We start from the raw sequence: 18,178 nt of genomic DNA on the forward strand, positions 1-18,178 counted from the left end.
GACTTCAGAGAAACAGTTTTGCATGAAGAAACAGAGAGCAACACCAGGGAGGTCCCTAGGACCCCCGTGAGCTGCCCCCCAGCTCTCCCTCTTCTGCTCAGGCTCCTTCTCGGCCCCGGGGCTCAGCCTGGATTGAGCCGTTCCTTGCTGGGCACGAGCGGGTCCTTGCTTCACAAGCTGGCGAAGTTAGAACGCGCCCCTGCACCTAGGATGATGCAGTTTGTACGTAGAACCCAGCGTTTGGAAAATCACAAAAGCATATTGTGGAAATTAAAGCAAAAGAAGATCCACAAAAAACCAGACCTTAAAAAAAACAGCAACACTTTTCCTTCCTCCAAATGAAGGTGCAGTGTAAGTGGCGGAGAATCGGAGGTAGGCACGTGGAGAGATGCGCTTTCCAATGCCCCTTCCTTTGTGGACCGCGGTGTCCTTGGCCGTGTGTCCGGAATCCGGGGGGCAGCAGAAGGAGCCCCGCGGGGCCAGGCCCAGGAGGGCATTTCTGGGACGTGCAGAATAGAGTGATGGAAGTCTGTGTTCTTTATTTACGAAAGACATTTGTTCGAGTGTTTGAACCAAACTTAAGTAGCAAAGTAGGTACCTTTTTGTGACCAAGTTCTGGAAAAGCCAGCAGGTGTGGGAGCTTCTCAACGAGGGGCCTGTCCTCAAACATCTTTCTTTGTCTTGGTATTAATATTTCGGGGGAGTGTGTGCGTCCATTCCACGCGGCAGAATGAACAGCTTTGCAGCAACGTCTTTCCTTCTCTTTCCACCAGGGGACAGAACCCTTTCTGCTGGGCAGGAGTGATGGTCCTTAACTCTTACTGGTTCCCTTAAACCCACTTTGGTACCCCCCCGCCCCGCCTCGTGCTTACCTTTCCCAAGGATCAGGCTTAGGGGCCGAAACACTCCTGGCTCTTTTACTCAACCCACTATGACACCGAAATTCCTTCAGGCCCCTCCCCACCTGCTGGGTGTTTCTCTCCGACATGGCCTTGGGGGATTAACCACCCCCATTTCAGCTTGCAAGCTCCGAGGGAACTTGGGGTGTCCATTTAAGCATATGCCACACTGTCATGACCCAGAGCGTCGACATTGCTCTACCTGGGACATCTCAGATCCCCAGCCTCTGAGGGAGTGTGGAGCCCCCACCCTTGGAGCGCCTCCGAGGACCAGGCGGTTGCTCCCGGTGTTACTGAGCAACAGGATGCCCGCCAGCGTCCCTCCCGAGGAGGTGCACCTGCACGCTTCACCAGCCGTGGGGAGGGGCCTTCAGGTCACACAGGGAAGCAAGAGCAGGGGGAGGCAGGACCCCGGATGGGCACCAGGTCGGGAGGTGCTCAGAAGGCTGTCAGCTGCCCCGATTTTCATCTCAAAGTCTTACCTTTGCACTTCAGTTATCAGAGGAAAATGAGCAAATTGTGGGGCATATTTTCCTTTGTAAAATAATCCTAATGATTTCAGACTCTAACAGTGTAAGGAACCGCACTTCGATCCAACCGCACAGGCCTCGGTAATCATTGCTTGAATAAAGCGAATTTTAGGAAATGCCTCTTTTTTAAAAAAATCATTTATTTATGTTGAGAGAGAGCGCGCGCGAGAGCAGGGAAAGGGGCAGAGGGACAGGGAGAGAGAGAATCCCAAGTGAGCTCCAGGCTGAGCACAGAGCCTGACGCAGGGCTGGAGCCCCCGACTGGGCGATCGTGACAAGAGCTGAAATCAAGAGTCGGACATTCCACCGACTGAGCCACCCAGGTGCTCCTCAAAATGTCTCTTTGAAAGGGATCTAATGGACTGCTTTTAATTACAGAACGAGTTTTTCAACAGTCTCCCGGAGGCTGACTAGCTCTCTCGGTGGGATGGCCACGTGGCCGCTGCGGAAAGTGTCTCCGTTCCCATCCTGACTGTTGGAAACACGGGTTGCTACAAAGCGGACTAAAAATGTCCCTGAAATATTAATAATAAAACAAAGATTTTTTGGAGACAGGCTTCTCTTTGAGAAGGAAACATTACGCGATATTAATGGGATTTCTCAGATTTCTATAATCCCAAGGGTTTCTACCAGGATTTCCTGCACTTACGGACAACCCGTGCCGCGCACACAGGCAAACACACGGACGCGAACAATCCTCCTTTCTCTGTCTCCATCTCGCACACACACACCCGCTCCGACGGCACAGACACGGAAGGGACAGCGTCCAGACTGAAAATCGAAGACCCACGACGCAGGGTGGGGTTTGCCAGTCGGTCTTCAGAAGCTCAAGTCACATGACCTCGGCCCTGGTTTTGAGAGGATGAAGGAGACGGGTCAGGAGTGGGTCTCGGGGTCCTGAAGAAAAAGTCTCTGGAGTCGCGGCTCCCAGAAGAAATGATCTGGTGGCTGAGGAGGAGGCAGCTCTGGACCGGACACGTGTCCTCTCGAGGGAGCCATGCATCTCCTCCGTGGACTGTGGCACCCATAGCCGTGAGCCTGACCCTGCCTCCAGCTTCTCATTTATGCCCCGAGACTCCCCCCCAGGCACCCCGGGGCTCTGAGAGGTCCCAGCCCCAGGGGCCTCCAGGACGGGTGACCCGCCAGTCGCTCTGCTCTGTCCTCTCTGCAGCTCCGGGCTGGGGAGCCCCATGAGCAGAGGCCACGCCAGGCCGTGAACTTCCTCCCGGACTCGGCCGCATCAACTCAACAGGGACTTGTGGCTTGCTACCCACACAGAGCCCACAGGGAGGTGGCCGGGCCACTGGGAACAGAGCGTCCGCAGCAGACAGCCGGACGGACGGAGCTTTTCTCCGGGACTTTTGGGAGTGGTCAGATCACAGCCGAAGATGCTGGGGTGCTTTGATTTGCCTTTCCCACTCAGCATCACCGGAAGGCAAAGGAAAGCCCACGGGCCCCTCAGTTCACTCTGGGTGGCGTGAGCCCGCCTCCGGCCCCGGGCGACCTCACCTCCCTCTCCCCTGCCGCCCACCAGCTCCTGCTTTTCCTCTTGGAAAATCTGAGACGCTCAGATCACCCCTGGGTGGTTCTTTCTCCCGCAATTATGAGCAAACAAATTCGTTTGAAATGTTTCAGGAGACGGACAGGCTCTGTCCCTGGATCGGTGTCCATGTTCAGAAGGAAAACAAGAGCTTGGGAGTCAGGCGCGCGCAGGCCTGACCCCCGCGTGGCTCTCTCCCGCTCCGCCTCACCCCTCCGGGGCAAGGATGCCGGCGCCCGACCTCACACGGCCAGCGGGGCTGAGGACGGCGTGCTATGGTGCTGGGGTCACAAACAGACGTCGGGGAGCATGACTCGGGGGCTCCAGACCCCCCGGCACACTGAGAAGAGGCCGCGAGGCCCCCACCGCACCCCCAGGTCCGGCTGGGTGGCGGGGGATCCCCAACACCACCGGCACGTTCCCCCCCGGGCAGAGACCCGGGCTCAGCCTCCGGCCGGGGCTCCCCAAAGTGGAAGCAGACGGGCGTGTTAAAGAAAGGCATTTCGTTGCCGATGAGCCGACCGATAAGCACGCAGCCGTGTGCGTGCGCTCCCGCGCTCGCTCGCTCAGCTCTAATGAAAACCCGGTGCTCCCGGCCCAGCGCGCGGCCCAGGCTGCTTCTCTTTCGCTTTCGCTACCCTCCCTCCACGCGGACCCCTCGGCCTGTCGCCCGTCGCCCGGCACGGCCTGTGAACGATCCGCGGGGGCTGGAACTCACAGGATGGCGTCCGGCGCCCGGTTCCTTCTCCCTCTGCTCTCAACCCCCACCATTTTCTAAATTAAACATTGTAGCTCGCAAACAATTAGATACAATTTCCCCTTTTGAAACGGGAAGGGCAGGGGATTCATTGTAGCGTTTCTTGGCGGGTTTACAGAAGACTTAAGGTATATATCAAATGCCTTGGAGTCCGAAAGCTGCTGAATTCAGAGCAAACCGATCCTCTCTCTTCGGCAAAGAATAAGATGCAGATTCAAGCACGCCCTGGAGCTCCCAGCGGCCCTCTCGCGTCCGGATTCATGGAAGGGGATATGTTATCAAGAGATGTCCCTCCGGAGGTCGAAGACCGTCTCTCTCTAGCTGCAGCCAGGAGTGTCTGTGTAGACACAGTTGCACTCTCCAGGTCCAAACACACCGCAAAGAAATGTGCCGGATTTTTCCCCATGTGTGTGTGGCTGGGAAGGTGACGGGGCAGAGCAGCGAGACTGTGAGGATGTGGACACAATTGCTTCAGCCCCGCAGGGGCAGACAGGAGCGTGGCGAGTGTCTTCTCTGTCGCCCAGAGGAAGAGACTGTCTGCACGTCCCTGCTCAGGTCTCCGTGGTTCTGTAAACTCCAAATGCTCGAGCCGTCAGGCAGCCCCCGGGCCCGGTGTCCAAGACTTTCCCAGGCACAGACGGCCCACAGTTTGGGGACTGCAAGTCGTGAAGACACATGTAGCATCTGTAGGTCCTGGAAGCGATGAGACAGCACAGGAGCCCCCCCACTGGCTCCCCAGAGGTCTAGAGAGACAAAGATGCCCAAAGACCAGCATCCTCCCTCCGGACGTGCCACAGGCAGCCAGGCCACTCTGATTCCCCTCTCTGGGCGCCTGTCTCTCACAAAGAGACCCTCAAGTAGCACCCCAGAGGCCCCCACGACTCCAGCCCCATTCCCAAGTCCAGGGCGGACTGAGAAACACAAGATTTCCCACATGTGACCGAAACCCTCCCCGAACGTTTCCCTTGACCACCTCTGTGTTCCTACAAAACGCGTCTGCTCCGGGGCGGTGGGGGGTGGGGGGGAGTGTGGCCGGGCCCCCACCTCCTCGTGGCACCCGGGGCAGTTTGGGTGGATTTCCTCACAATTTAACGTGTAAGATTCTAAGATGGACCAGGAATGAAAATTGTGGAACGTAAACCCTCATATTCACAGCACCTATCCCTGGGAGTTCGTTTGATAGTTAAAAAACAAACTCGAGAAAGTGGCCAAAATGGAGAGCCATTTTTTTAAAATTTGAAATATTTTATCTCAGAGAATGTTGTTCAGGGGCCAGTGATGGTTTCCACGGAAGGGCCGGTACCCGAGCACAGCTTGGGTGAAATCCAACCTTTCTCAGGCCATTTCGCCACCCGGTGTAGAACATAGCCGTTCGTTTGTCCCCGAGCTCTGGGAGCCGAGTCCCTGCATAGGGAGAGGGACAGAGGGGGAGAGAGCACAGCTGTCGCTCAGAGGACCAGGGTTTGGTGTGGATCCGCGGTCCTCGTGGAGAGCCCAAGAGGCTGAAACAAGGGCCTGACTTCAGACCCCTCTGCTTGGCTTCGTTCCTCTGAAAGCTCTGTACGGGCAGACGTGCATGGGCTCCCGCGAACGTCCGTGAGCTGCTGCGGCTTCCCTCGCTCTCAGATCGTGAACCCGGTGGGGAGGGGGGAGGCTCCAGCGAGGCCTGCCCCGCCACATGCCAGGAGCCTGGAGACAGGGTTTGGGGGGGCCTGGGCGCTGCAGCTGCTGGGGGGTGGGGGGCACATGTCCTCCTCGGTGCTGTCACCTCCAGGGACCTGGCTCCTATCCCCGTGGCTGCCGGCCTGGCATCAGGGTGGGGAGGGGCTCTGTTTCCTGGAGGAACCGACCCTCAACCCCACCCCATGGAAACGGGAGCCCTCGGCCCCTCCGTGACGCCCACCTGCCCTCAGGTCTGAACCCGACCCGCTGCCGGGCGTACAGTGGAGGGGACCTTACCAGCCCACGTCCAGAACTTTGAAGGGGCCTCAGGAATCATGTTATAGTCTCGGCTCTGTCCACGCGCTGTTTGCAACACCCCAGAGGCCGGGAGCCGCCCAGACCTCTCTCCCACCGCAGCTGGCCTTTGTCCCAGGAAGTCGGCAAAGCCCGTGGACCTGGAGCTGTGGCTTTCTCCACGGTTCTGGCTGATAAGGCCTTTGTGCCTGCGGAAACCGACAGTGAGAACCCCCGGCTTTTGTGCGCACCCCAGTCACCCTCATACCTCCATGTCCCCGGCGGAGGCAGCACCCGCGGAGTTTGAGGAAAGTTCGCGCCGATTCCTGTCCACCTCCGGCTCCCCTTCCAGGTGGAGGCAGGTTGGGGACACCCCCGCCCCCCACCCGGCCCAGCCCTGCAATTAGCACTAATAGCAACTAATTGCATCTGCTGCTCAAAGTCCAGGCAGCCACGGCTGAGGGCCACTGCCTTCGTGTCCTACTCTCCAGCCCCACCAGGTGCCCAGAGGACCATCCAGGGCTGGGGACAAGGTGCCGACTGTGCCTGGGACTGCTCCCCACGGCCAAGAGCTCTAGACCCTCCCTGGGCTCTGAGGCTCCTGCTGGGGCTGTGCCGGCGGAGGGAGCGTGGGGGCTGGGGGCTGCAGAGGGGTCCCGGCAAGGTGGGGCAGCCCTGGAAGCTGGGAGGGTGTGGGGGCGGGGACCTCGGCCGGGGCCTGGAGGACGTAGGGGATTCCAGGAGGTCCAGCTCCGAGGTGGGGGGGCATCCCAGGAGAGCCAGCGGCACTGGGAGAGGGGGGTGAGGAGGGAGGGGGTCTCAGGAGGCAGGGTGGCCCTCCGAGGGGGTCGGACAGGGAGGCGGAGAGGGGAGGCGGGCCACACTTAGCCCCCTCGAGCCCAGAGTAGGAGCCTAGCAGCCGGCCGGAGGGAGGTCGAAGGGAGGACGTGGCCCCAGGAGCCCTTCGCACGGAGCGGGAGCGGGACACCAGGTCAGAGCGGGGCCTCGGGGAGGGACCTGGCGGGGGGCAGGCCCACACTGCCCTCTAACGGGCCCCAGGGGAAGCTGGTCCGTGGACCCTCCTCTGTCCCCAGCCAGTCCCTGTCTTTGTGCCCCGCCGGTGCGATGGCCGGCAGATGGGAGCACGCTGTGCCGGCGGAACGGCCCACCCTGTCGGGGCCGCCCTGGCATTGCTGGAGTGCGCGTGCCACAGACCTTGGACCCTGTTTTGAAATGCAGTAGCTTGAGTGTGATTTTTTTGAAACAGTTATTTGGTCACTGTCATTCTTTAGATAAAAGGACACAGAACTGGGGTCACAACAATGGGCTTAATTACAAAAGTGAGTAAGGCCCAGAGTCTAGTCTCCGTTTTACAGTCTCGTCACCGATTCCGTGTTGCAGCCGAGAGCAGCAGCCGAAGGAAATTAGTGCAGGGAGAGGAAGTTTGCCCGCCGTATCGCTACCGCTGTCTGGGTGCTCTCGGAGCGCGTCCCGGCGCGCTGGGGACCCAGGAGGGCTCTGCGTGCCCTCTCGGGAGCACCTGCTGTTGTCCCGGGGCGAGTCAGGACCAGTGGTTTGAGCGGGAGCCCACACGGACGTGGCCTGTGGAGGGGGAAAGGGGTCCGGTGAGGGAGGAGGAAGCTCAGATGCCTCCCGGGGCCTGGGGGTCAGAGGAGAGGCAGGAGCAGTGTATGGCCCGCAGAGCCACAGTGCTGGAGGGCCTCTCGGGGGATCAGTCTGGAGAAGCTGGGACCCCTGTGTTTCCCAAGGCAGGTGCAATCACCTTGGTCTTTCTCTGGCCTCCGGGTCAGTCCTGCAGCCAGCCTCCGGGCTCCCGGAAGCACTTTAACCCCTGTTATCTGGATAGAGACCCGGGTGGTAGGCAGTTTGACATTTCTGGACTTGAGATGCAAGATCCCTGGTGTCAGCCTCACTCGTGAGAAGAGCTGGGACCTGTCCCCTGCCCAGGACCTGTGTCACTGCTCTCCAGAGAGGGTAGGGGGTCCCCAAGAGGAAAGACCCCAGTCCTCTCCCACAGCCCAGGCCAATAGAACCTGATTCCTGGGTGCCGTCCCAAACGGGCCTGCCCTGGTGCCCTTCTGAGCCGTGGGGTTTTCCAGATCTTGACCACAGCTCCAGGGCAGACAGCCCCTTTTCCAGACTTGTGTGGGCAAGCCACAGGGCTCCTTGGAGCGTTGACTGATGTTAGATATTCCAGACTCACCTCCCCTCGACCTAAGTCTGCTTCTCCAGGCCGCGGCATCTGCCCTGACCCCCTGCACCCTCCCAGTTTTCAGTGCACGCCCGTCTAGCCTGGGATGGCTGCTGGGCACAGAGCTTGCTGCAGGCACATGCACCCCTCTGCCTCCCCTTGGAAACGGTGTCCACACTCGTGGGAGAGTCCCAGCCTGCTGCCCTGGCCCGCGGGGCCTCTGTCTGCACACATGGCCATGTTCAAAACATGCAGATTCACTCTCGACCCCCCAGCAGCAACGCGGGTCTGGCCTACACACTGGGACAAGGACCTGAGAACCACGCCAGGCCCTGCTCCTGGTTGGCAAGAGCCGCCCTCCCTGGTGTTCCCGCTGGGACGTGCCCCGCCTGGGAACTTCCAGGCGGCTTCTCACCGGCTTCAACCCCTTCACCAACACCCAACAACCGCATGAAACAAATTCCAAGGGATGTGGTCCTTCTGAGTATTTCTGCAAAGTTCCGGAGGGGAACCTTGGAGCAGGAGTTAGTAGGCAGGTCAAGGGGCCAGCCGGCCGGGCCCTGCGAGGAGCAGCGTGGCCTGCCTGTGCCCGGCGTGGCTCCCTGGGCAAGGACAGCCACGCTTACCCCTTCTCTCTGCCTTTCCGTCCTAGATTTATTATAAAGTCATCAAGGACATTGAGCCTGGGGAGGAGCTGCTCGTGCACGTGAAGGAAGGCGCGTACTCCCTGGGGACGGTGCCCTCCAGTCTGGATGGTAAGCCCCCCGCCCGGCAGGAGCTCGAGGCCTCCCGTCGCATCACACCGCGTGACGGGGGCCGCCCTCCTGGGCTCCTGCCCCGGGCCCCCCTCCCAAGCGCTCAGCCAAAGCATCGTTCTCTCCCGTCTTTGGGTTACACGGGCCACATGCCGCATTCCAGACGGCACTCCGGACAGCACGCGTGAGTGGGTGTCGTGTGGCACCGTATCTTTGTGGTGGTAGACTCCTGGGGGATTTTTTTTTTATCTCTATTATTATTATCAGCCCCAGTACTTAAAAAAACAAGAACAAACAAAAACACACAACATTTTAGGACTTGGAAACCGTCACCCTCCAGAGCCCTGGGAGGCATTTGGGGCTCACTGAGGAGAGGGTGATGACGGCGCGTGTGTGTCGAAAGCTGTGCCTGGGTGCGCTTAACAGCAAAAAGTCTAAGAGAAACGTTAAGGGAAAACTGATTTTGTGAGAGGCAACCCGGGGGGCTCCGGGGGTCCCACAGGGGCAGGGGTGACGGCTGAGTTCTTCCCACGGACCCTGCCCGTCGCTCCTGACTCGTCGGTCCGTGCTCATCGGGGCCGCCCTTGCCTCCTCCCTCAACCTCGCCCTAGTGCATCTCAGAGGACGTTCGAAAAATTCCTGCTGCCAAGAGGCTAGGATTTCTGAAATGCAGAAATTATTTTCCTTCATCCACATCGTGGAGCAATGTACCATTCACCTTGGGGTTCTGGAACCACTTCTCAGTCCATTCGAGGAACGCTGTGTTGGCAGCAGAGCACTGCCCGTCAGCTCCCTGTGTGCCGCCGCCGGCACACGGTATCTTTTCTTGGAACGAGACCCCACAAGTGAACAGAGAAGCAGCCTCCGCTCCTGGCGGGGGCTGGTGACTCCGTTCACGCTGGAGCAGGGGGAGGCCGGTTTCCCCTTCCTGCCTCTCTTTCCCTCCCGTCCGAAGGCACAGCGGCGTAATGACTAACGCCACTGACCACAAGTTCCTCTAATACTACCACACGAGGGAGTGGCGCTGGCTGGGGCTAGAGCCGATGCAGAGATCTCTGCCTTAATTCACCCTTTCGATCCCCAAGCGTGGCCCAGCACTGAGGGTCCTCGCTCCACGCAGCCCATGTCTCTAAGCTCCCGCTCCAGAGGCCACGGAGCCGGGTCCTGTCTGTACGCGCCTCTGAAGTTTGGTTCCAATTAGGCCATGGAGAAAAGAAAAATAAATGGCCGAGGTCTGGGTCGTGAGGGGATAGTCTCATTTTCCTTAAAATAATTGTTGGAAAGACCTGTAGAGCTCAGGTAGCACAGGAGGACGTAGAAAGATAAACCCACTTACCTCAGGGGAGCGCCCGGCGAGATCTCGTTTGTGTAATGAAACTTCTTTCTTCCAAAAGGTTTTCAAAAAACCTTGATTGCTATCCACCACCACCAACCGCCCCTCTCCCCCCAACCCCGGCTCCCGATCTCAAATAAGCTGGGTCCACATTTCCCTAATAATTCATCAAACATTTGCGGGCTAATTGCTTTCCACACACAATAGTCCAGAATCAAATGTCTGACTTTTCATACTCTCTGCTGCGGCGGTCACCCCCTTGCCCCCCAACTGCCGCCCCCTCCCTAGCTAAACTCGGAATCGCACAGAAAGAAAATGCAAAAATGTTCCTCACTAAGATAATTATCATAAAAAATCTTTTATCCCGGCCCCAGCTAAATGCGGAGGCCCCTTATCACGGCAGGAACTTGGAGTGGGCCCTCCAGCGCTTTTGAGGCTCAGTCTGGCAGATTAGCATGTAGATGCCACATAATTGTGTCCCCCTCGGCTCTCTGAAGCCATTAGGCACTGACTTATTTTTCTGTTACATTCCTGCTCAGCCATGAGAAGTTGCTGATCGAACAGAGAGACCACCAGGCGCACACCTGACACATGCCTGGACGGGCGGGCGTACCCGGGTCCAGTCCGCGTTGGGAGGACATGGGGCTTCCCCAGCTCGCGGACCCCACAGACTCCCAGCGGGTTCAGATGAAAGGAGTTCAGTTTTGAATTACGATTTTTGCATGCTGCCGTCGGGGGCAGGGGCCTTTGCCGAGGAGCAAGGTTCAGGTACACGCCGAAGAAACAGCGTCCCGGGTCCCCGGCCCACGGCGGGCAGAGAGGGGTAGAGCGCATGGGGCCTGCAGCTCTGAGCCCCGGAAGGCTCTTCCCCAGCCACAGCTTTGTAAAGGAGCGCGCCTCCAGGTCCCCGGCAAGTGACTCAGAGCAGAGGGAAGCGCTTTCGCATTCATTAGTTCCAGCGACTTCCTATTTTGTTTTTACGTTCAGTGGAGGAGGGAAAGATTTCTCTTTCGGGAAAGCTTCTTGCTCTTAGGAGAAAATAAAGAAAATCATTTCCATTCAAATATGCTTTTCTTTTGAGAAAGGCTCAAAATTGTTAACTCCCCCCACCATAGAAAGTCAAGAGGATACAGTGAATTGCCTATAAAGCACACGAGACAGATTATAATACAATATAACACAACATAACATACGCGACAACACGGCCGGCTACAGTAGCCTATGATACAATGTAACACGATATAGCCAGAGGAGATCGGTCGCTCTTAGTATTTTTTTTAACATGGAATTATCATGCCGGGCAGTTGGACCACACGGGCAGGGCCCACCCTTCCTTGGGCATCTAGCAAGCCCTGAGTGTGGACGCTTGTGCCCGCCTTACCTGCGTGAGGGAAGCTGGGACCCCTGTCCACACCATAGCACGGGGTGAGGGGCGGGTGGCGAGGCTCACCCACCGCCAGCCCCCAGCTCCATCCTTCACCCTCGCAAACTGGGGTCCGTGGCGGGATGAGGGCGAGGAGGGCGCCTTTTAACCCCCCCACCCCACCTGTTTAACGGCCTCAGGACGTCCTCACATGCTGTCACCGTGGCAATCGGGCTCAGTTTTCGTTTTAAGTCCAAATTCCAGATCGAAACTGAGAAAGTGGAGGTGGTTGGTGGCATGGATGTGTGGGGTTGGCCTTTCTTCTTGTCTTTGTTTTCAAATTTCAACTTCTGTGACTGTTCTCAGTTGGGTCCAGAAAGAGTCAACTACCAACGGGCATTTCGAACTGACTCACGGCACCGGTGGCAGTGGGAGGGCCCCAGGAAGTCAGAACAAACCCACAGGGGCAGCTCTGTGAGGTCGAGGCATCCGGCTCCGTTCTGAAATGGTGTTCTCGGTCCTCAAATGGGGAGGAAATCCACATTTCTAAAGACAACGAGGGCCCGCGGGGGCAATGCCAGGCCGTTCCGAGTGCACACGCCACGTCTGGCGCTGCGCTGGGCCCCTCGCGGGAAGCTGGGATGCTGCCACCGCGCTTCCCGGGCCCCGCCCGGCGGCTCGGCTCGGGTTACACAGCCCTGCCGCCCGCTCTCTGGGTGTCCCGGCCTCCGTTTACTGTTCGCCAGGCGGGCATAGAGTCTGCCCCTGGGCGCGTGGATGGCGTCTGTGCGCCAACAGCAGGAAGCTCCTAGCGGGGCCTGCTGTGCGGCGGCCTCCAGGCCTCGGGCGTCCCCACTGCCGGACACGTTCTTTTCCCAGGAGGTGTTTCTCCGAAAGAGTTCACGCATGTGAATTCGACTTTGGAGGCAACGCTGTGTAGACTTGGCGGGGGCGGGGGGGTGCTGTGTTGTGATGAATGTCGTCTGCAGGCTTAGTGGCCAGCAGTGCTGGCTGCTCCCTGGGGACAGGCTGCTGCTTGGATGGGTTTTGTTCGAGAACCGTCTCTGTCCTTGCGCTCCAGGCAGCCCCAGGCCCCACGGCTACCGTGCCTCTGGCCCTGGCTGTGCGTGGGTGCAGGCCCCACGGCTACTGTGCCTCTGGCCCTGGCTGTGCGTGGGTGCCGCTGGCCTCGGTGTTGGCAAACATACCCTCCCTGTGTCCCCCGGCCCAGGGTCTGGGGTCTGCGTGGACTGCCAGGCCTTGCCTCCTTTCCGTGCGTTTTGCAGCTCAGCATCTGTCCAGGCAAGTGCCAGGGGCAGCCTTGCTAGGAGATGTTTGGGGCAGAGACTTCCAAGCCCAGAGGCTCAAACCCATGCTCTCAGTCCCAGACTGCCAGACTCAGCGCGAGCTGCTGTTGCACATTTGTGTTGAATTCCTCCAAACAAACACTTCCTCGACAGCAGGCTGTCCGTTGTGAGCCCGCCAGGATGCCTGGACCTGCCCTGGAGCCCACCCGGCCTGTCCCTGAGGCCCTTCCCTGGGACCCAGAGAGCTACTCCCTCACACAGATGTGAACAGAAGTCACACTGTGCCTCCAACGGTGTCATCCAAGCCCTGGGGCCCCAGCCAGGGGCAGGCCAGTTCCAGCTCCCACAGCGTCTGCCTCATGATGCGGGGGGCGGGGGGTTGGGGTCCGGTGGAGACGCCGGGTGTGACCAGACATCGGGAGCCACACCTCCAGCCTTAGTCCCAGCCTAGTCGTGAGCAGGAGACCCTCACTCCCCCCAGCTCCCCCCAACCCCTGCCTGGGCTGCAAAGATCCGCGCCCCCCTCCTCAGCATCCAGAAGGTTATGGTGGTCTCTCTGACAGGGGAGGAGGCGGGGACAGCCCCCTTCTGCCCACCCCCCGTCTCCCTGCCTCCTTGGCTTTGACGTCCCTCTGGGTTAGGCCATTTCGATGAACAGTCAGCCCAAGGTCACCAAGGCTCAGCTCTGCACGTGCACATGTGCTCACACACACATTCACACTCAGACACGTTCTCAAACATGTACTCACATGTTCACAGAGACACACACGCACGAAAACACACATATGCGCACACACGCACACAGGTGCACACACACCTGCACATTCGTGCACACACACACATGCACCGATGCGCTCACACTCTACACACATGACGTGTGATCAGCCTCACACACGTGTGTGCACAGCACGTGCACCCATGTGCATGTGATGCACAAATGCCCACACATGTGCACTGAAGCGTAATTCAGATGTGCAATGTGTGTGCGCTGACACAGAATGCACACCCGTCCTCGCACGCACTTGCACATGCATGAACACACGAACACATGCCAAGACGACTTTCCACATGTGCAGCCACATGCAGAGGCACATGCACACGCACACACTCACAAACAAGCATGGAGGCACAAATATTCCTCACACTCTTGCAGAGATGCACAGACGTGGACGCAGGTATGTTCGGATGCAAACACTCACGCACCCCCTGTGTCACAGCTGCACACTCCTGCTCACACACACACTCACACCCCGAGGTACACACCTGCGCCCGAGCACACGTGCATTCCCACGCTCACTACCAGCACACACATGCACACCTTTCCATGCATCTGTGCAAGACCTTCTAAACACGTGTTCTCTCCCTGTCTGGGGCAGGGAGAGGGCATCCGCTCCGCAGAGGAGCTGCTACTGGCCGTCGCCTGGGGTGGGGCCTGGGGATGGGCCCAGAGGTCGTCTCCCCGGGTAAATTTACGGCTTGGAGCTGACTGTTTGGTTTGGCACAGTGGTCAGGATCTTGCCTCGTAAACTTAATAATAGCTGCCCCCCCTTTTAATTTGTTTGACCTTGACGACAGTAATTTATGAGGCACATTAGGGCTCCGCCGCGTGTTTTCTCCTAATTCATAAACAAAGCTCGCCAGCTTCCTTCTCCACTCCCCGGTGCGGGGCCTTCTCAAGCCCGGAGTGGCCTCCTGCCATGCAGGGTGGGGCCCAGGCCTTCTCCGCATTCTGAGGGCCCAGACACGGGACCCCACCCAGACACGGGACCCCGCCCAGACACGGGACCCCGCCCAGACACGGGACCCGGGGCAGCCACGCCAAGGTCCGGGAAGCGGGGACAGGAGGGAAGCAGGAGTGGAACAGCGCAGTCTCCCTGCCCCTCCCGCGGGCCGGGGGGTCCGGGTCCATCTCGTGCTCCCCACCCACCCCCCCTCCTCTCTTCCTAGCGGAGGAGCCCCCTTTCCGCTGTGGCGCCTGTGACGAGCTCCTCCAGTCCAAGACAGACCTGCGGCGCCACAAGAAGTACGCGTGCGGCTCGGTGGGAGCCCCGCTCTACGAGGGCCTGGCCGACGAGCTCAAGCCGGAGGGGCTCAGCGGTGGGGCGGACGGGCAGGCCCACGAGTGCAAGGACTGCGAGCGGATGTTCCCCAACAAGTACAGGTGCCGCCCTGCCCCGCCCCCAGCCTCCCGTCCCCCCAGGAGCGGCCCCCAAGACTCACTCAGCCCTGGTGGCGCAGAGGGAAAGCTGGGAAAGAAAGGGGTCTGTCCCTGTCCCTCAGCCCTGTCCACACTGACACGCGAGGAACTCCAGGGACAGGTGGAGACAGGGTCCCCTCCCGTGTGGCACACCTCAGGGCCAGGAACCTCTAGATGACTCATTCGACATCAGGGACCCAGTAGTCCCCGGAGCTGCAGGGCACAGGGGATCCCGGCTCTGGCTGCGAAGGCCAGGCCCCTGGTCCGAGCCCCCACCCCTAGAAGATCCCCAGGGGCTGGCAGAGATATCGCCGGCCCAGCCATTCTGCAGGCAGGGGTGTCTCCGTGGAGACAGGCTAGGAAGAGAGTGAGAGATGCAGGCCACACCCCGGGATGTGCGGGGTCCAGCCCCAAGGAGACTCCCGAAGCAGGGTCTGAGACCAGCATGGGGGGGGGGCGGTGGCAGCACCCTGCTGCCTGGGGACCCTTGGAGTGACCTGACCCTCTGGACACACAGGACTCCTTCTCACACAGTGTGCAGGAGCTGGCAAGAGCCTCCCAAGGGTCCCTGATCCCCTACCCCAGGCACCGGCCTCTGCCCCCCACAGATGGACCCCCGCTGCCCGGGGAGGCTTCACAGACACACGCACGGTGAGCCAGGCCTGCTGTGTTGGCTGCATATGGTCAGCCTAGAACAGGCATGAGCTGGCTCTCCCCTGGGAAGTGAGGACCCCGAGGACCCGTGGGAACCCGAAGGAAGGATGAACCTTCTGGGCTTTGTGGGGAGATAGCCAGGACTGGGGTCCCAGCTCCAGGCAAGTCTGAAGGCTTTTCCGTGTGGGCCCCTCCTCCAGCCTCTGAGAATGTCTCTCGGACGGCCTGGCAAGGTCAGAGTAAAACCCCATCCGGTCACTAAGTGGCTCTGGTGTCACCGGGAACCGGACGCCAATCCCACCGTGGCCTCCCCGGGGATGGGAAACCCTGCACCCCGAACAGATGACAGAGAACATGAGCATTTGGGCGGATCCCGGCTGAGGCCCTCTGCGGTAAGCGCAGCTCAAGGGGTCCGTGTTTTCTTTACATAAACACATAAATCACAATTAGCAACAGGGAGAAAGATTCAGTCCGGCAGTGCTCCAGAACCGAGCGCTTCTGATGGGAACGGATGGCTGGGCCCGTAATTAACGGGCCATGATGTATTGCTGCTTTGCTCCCGGAGATTAACGGTCACACCTGGGACAGGAGGGGGAACAGGACGTCCCCCAAGAGGAGGGGGTCAGGAGCTGCTCCTTCATCCAGGTGCAGCCGTCCCTGCCCAGCAGCTGGGCTCTCCCCACCTCATCGGGCCCCAGTGGGAGACCCACCCGCTCGCCCCCGGCCCACCTCCCTGGTGTGTATGCGGTGTGGGGGCCAGGGCTGGCCTTGGGTTTCCTGCGCCTTGCCCCCACTCTGGGGCTCAGGGCAATGTCCGCAGCTTCAGTGCCCCTTTTCCAAGGCCCAAGGTCAGCCTCAAGGTTAAGAGCATCTTGAAGAGCAGCCGGGCATTGTGAGCTGGGGTCCTGCCTGGCTTCTGGCTGCCTGGAGGAGTGGTCTTGGAGGAGGGCCCAGCTTCCGCCCCCTGTGCGGTGGGAGGGCTGTCTCTGCCCCTCCGTCCCGCCGGCCTGTCTAGAGAGGAGGTGGCCAGACCCGCTGCCAGGACTCCCGCTCCTCTCCAAGCAGGCGGGGGGCCGGGGGGCTGCTAGGCAGTGAGGCAGGCGGGCGCCCAGTGATTCCTGTCCCGGCCCACGCGCAGCTTGGAGCAGCACATGGTTGTGCACACAGAGGAACGGGAGTACAAGTGTGACCAGTGCCCCAAGGCCTTCAACTGGAAGTCCAACCTCATCCGCCACCAGATGTCCCATGACAGCGGCAAGCGCTTCGAATGTGAGAACTGCGTGAAGGTAACCGGCCCTGCACCTGCGGCTCGGCCTGGGTCTCACCCCGCGGACACGCAGGCGAAGTGGGCAGAGCCTGTAGGAGGCCGGAAGCCCTTTGGGTCTCGGGTTTGCCTGGGAAGGAGGAAGCAGCACAGGTCAAACAGCTCAGGAGGAGGTCAGCGAGACCAGACATTGTCTTCTCTGCCCCGACCTGTGTGTCCGAGCTCGTCCACCTAAAAATGCGTTCTGGGCTCCCGCTTTGACAGCCGCAGCTCCCCTAGGAGTCATTGTCGGAGACACAGAGTCTGTGGGAGGCTTGGCAGCTTCCCTGAGGTCATGGGGCGGGGGTCACCCTGACAGCAGAGACCCTTCCCTGCCAGGCTCAGCAGCAGTGAGAGCCCCACCCAGCGGGACTGGGCCGACAGGGGAGTGAACCTGACGTCTGTCCCCGCAGGTGTTTACCGACCCCAGCAACCTGCAGCGCCACATCCGCTCCCAGCACGTGGGAGCCCGCGCCCACGCCTGCCCTGACTGCGGGAAGACGTTCGCCACCTCTTCGGGCCTCAAGCAGCACAAACACATCCACAGCACAGTCAAACCTTTCATATGTAAGTGGTCCCCACCCCCACCGGCCTCCCTGACCCATCAGCCTCCGTGGGGAGTCCCCGGGGTCTCCCCTCTGCTGGACCCCTCCTTGCTCAAAAACCTCTGCCAAGTAGGGCCCAGCGTCCAGACCGCCCCCCGGTACCGCCTCTTCCCCACCCTGCTCTGCCGCACCTGCTCTCCTGGTCACCCATCTCTCTCTTGCTGGTGCCTCCTCTTCTCCTCCTGCTTCACCTGTCTCCTCCCCGTCGCTTACCTCCACAATGGCCAGAGGTAGGAGGTGGGGAAGGACCATTTCAGCCTCCTGGGTCCTGTGGAAGGAGCCCACAGTCCACCCCGCCCTGTTCCGTCTCCGCTCCCCTGCACTCACACCCCAGCCTGAGCTCTGCGAGGCATAGGAATCCCGGCGACACCGCTGAGCCCTGTGCATCTCCACGGCAGCCTTCAGGGCGCCTGTGTTCCCCCTGCACGGCCCGGGCAGCAGGTGCCAGCTGTAAACACCCTGTGGCCCCGGCACCTACGTACAGCGCAGGAGACAGGCTAAGCCGCAAGCACAGTCACGCGCACGGGCTCTGCCTGTCAGCCCGGAGGCGGTGCCGCAAGGTTCGAAGGTTCTCTGAGCACCCGGGTCAGCCGGGGGGTCCCGCCCCGTGAGCAGGGCAGGAGCCAGGACGGCTTGTCAAAGGAGTGGCAGTCCCGCGGAGACCTGGAGGAAGCGCAGATGGGAGCCGAGGGGGCGCCTGCGGGACGGGGGCGCTCGGGTGGGGACAGGAACAGAGGGGGCTTGAGGCCGGCATATTTGGGGGAACA

General features: G+C 60.2%; 1 protein-coding gene across 5 annotated transcripts in view; it reads left to right on the forward strand.

Annotated features, from left to right (window-relative positions):
- Positions 1–18,178, forward strand: part of PRDM16 (PR/SET domain 16) — a 297,726-nt gene that overhangs the window by 252,509 nt on the left and 27,039 nt on the right. For all 5 annotated transcript variants that reach the window (XM_059135646.1, XM_059135648.1, XM_059135645.1 and 2 more), the window contains 4 exons: positions 8,547–8,649; positions 14,600–14,813; positions 16,642–16,789; positions 17,220–17,373. In XM_059135646.1, coding sequence (XP_058991629.1) covers positions 8,547–8,649; positions 14,600–14,813; positions 16,642–16,789; positions 17,220–17,373 — 619 coding nt within the window. The remainder of the gene's footprint in view (positions 1–8,546; positions 8,650–14,599; positions 14,814–16,641; positions 16,790–17,219; positions 17,374–18,178) is intronic.

This window comes from Mustela lutreola, chromosome 10, assembly GCF_030435805.1.
Source record: "Mustela lutreola isolate mMusLut2 chromosome 10, mMusLut2.pri, whole genome shotgun sequence".
Lineage (NCBI taxonomy): Eukaryota > Metazoa > Chordata > Mammalia > Carnivora > Mustelidae > Mustela > Mustela lutreola.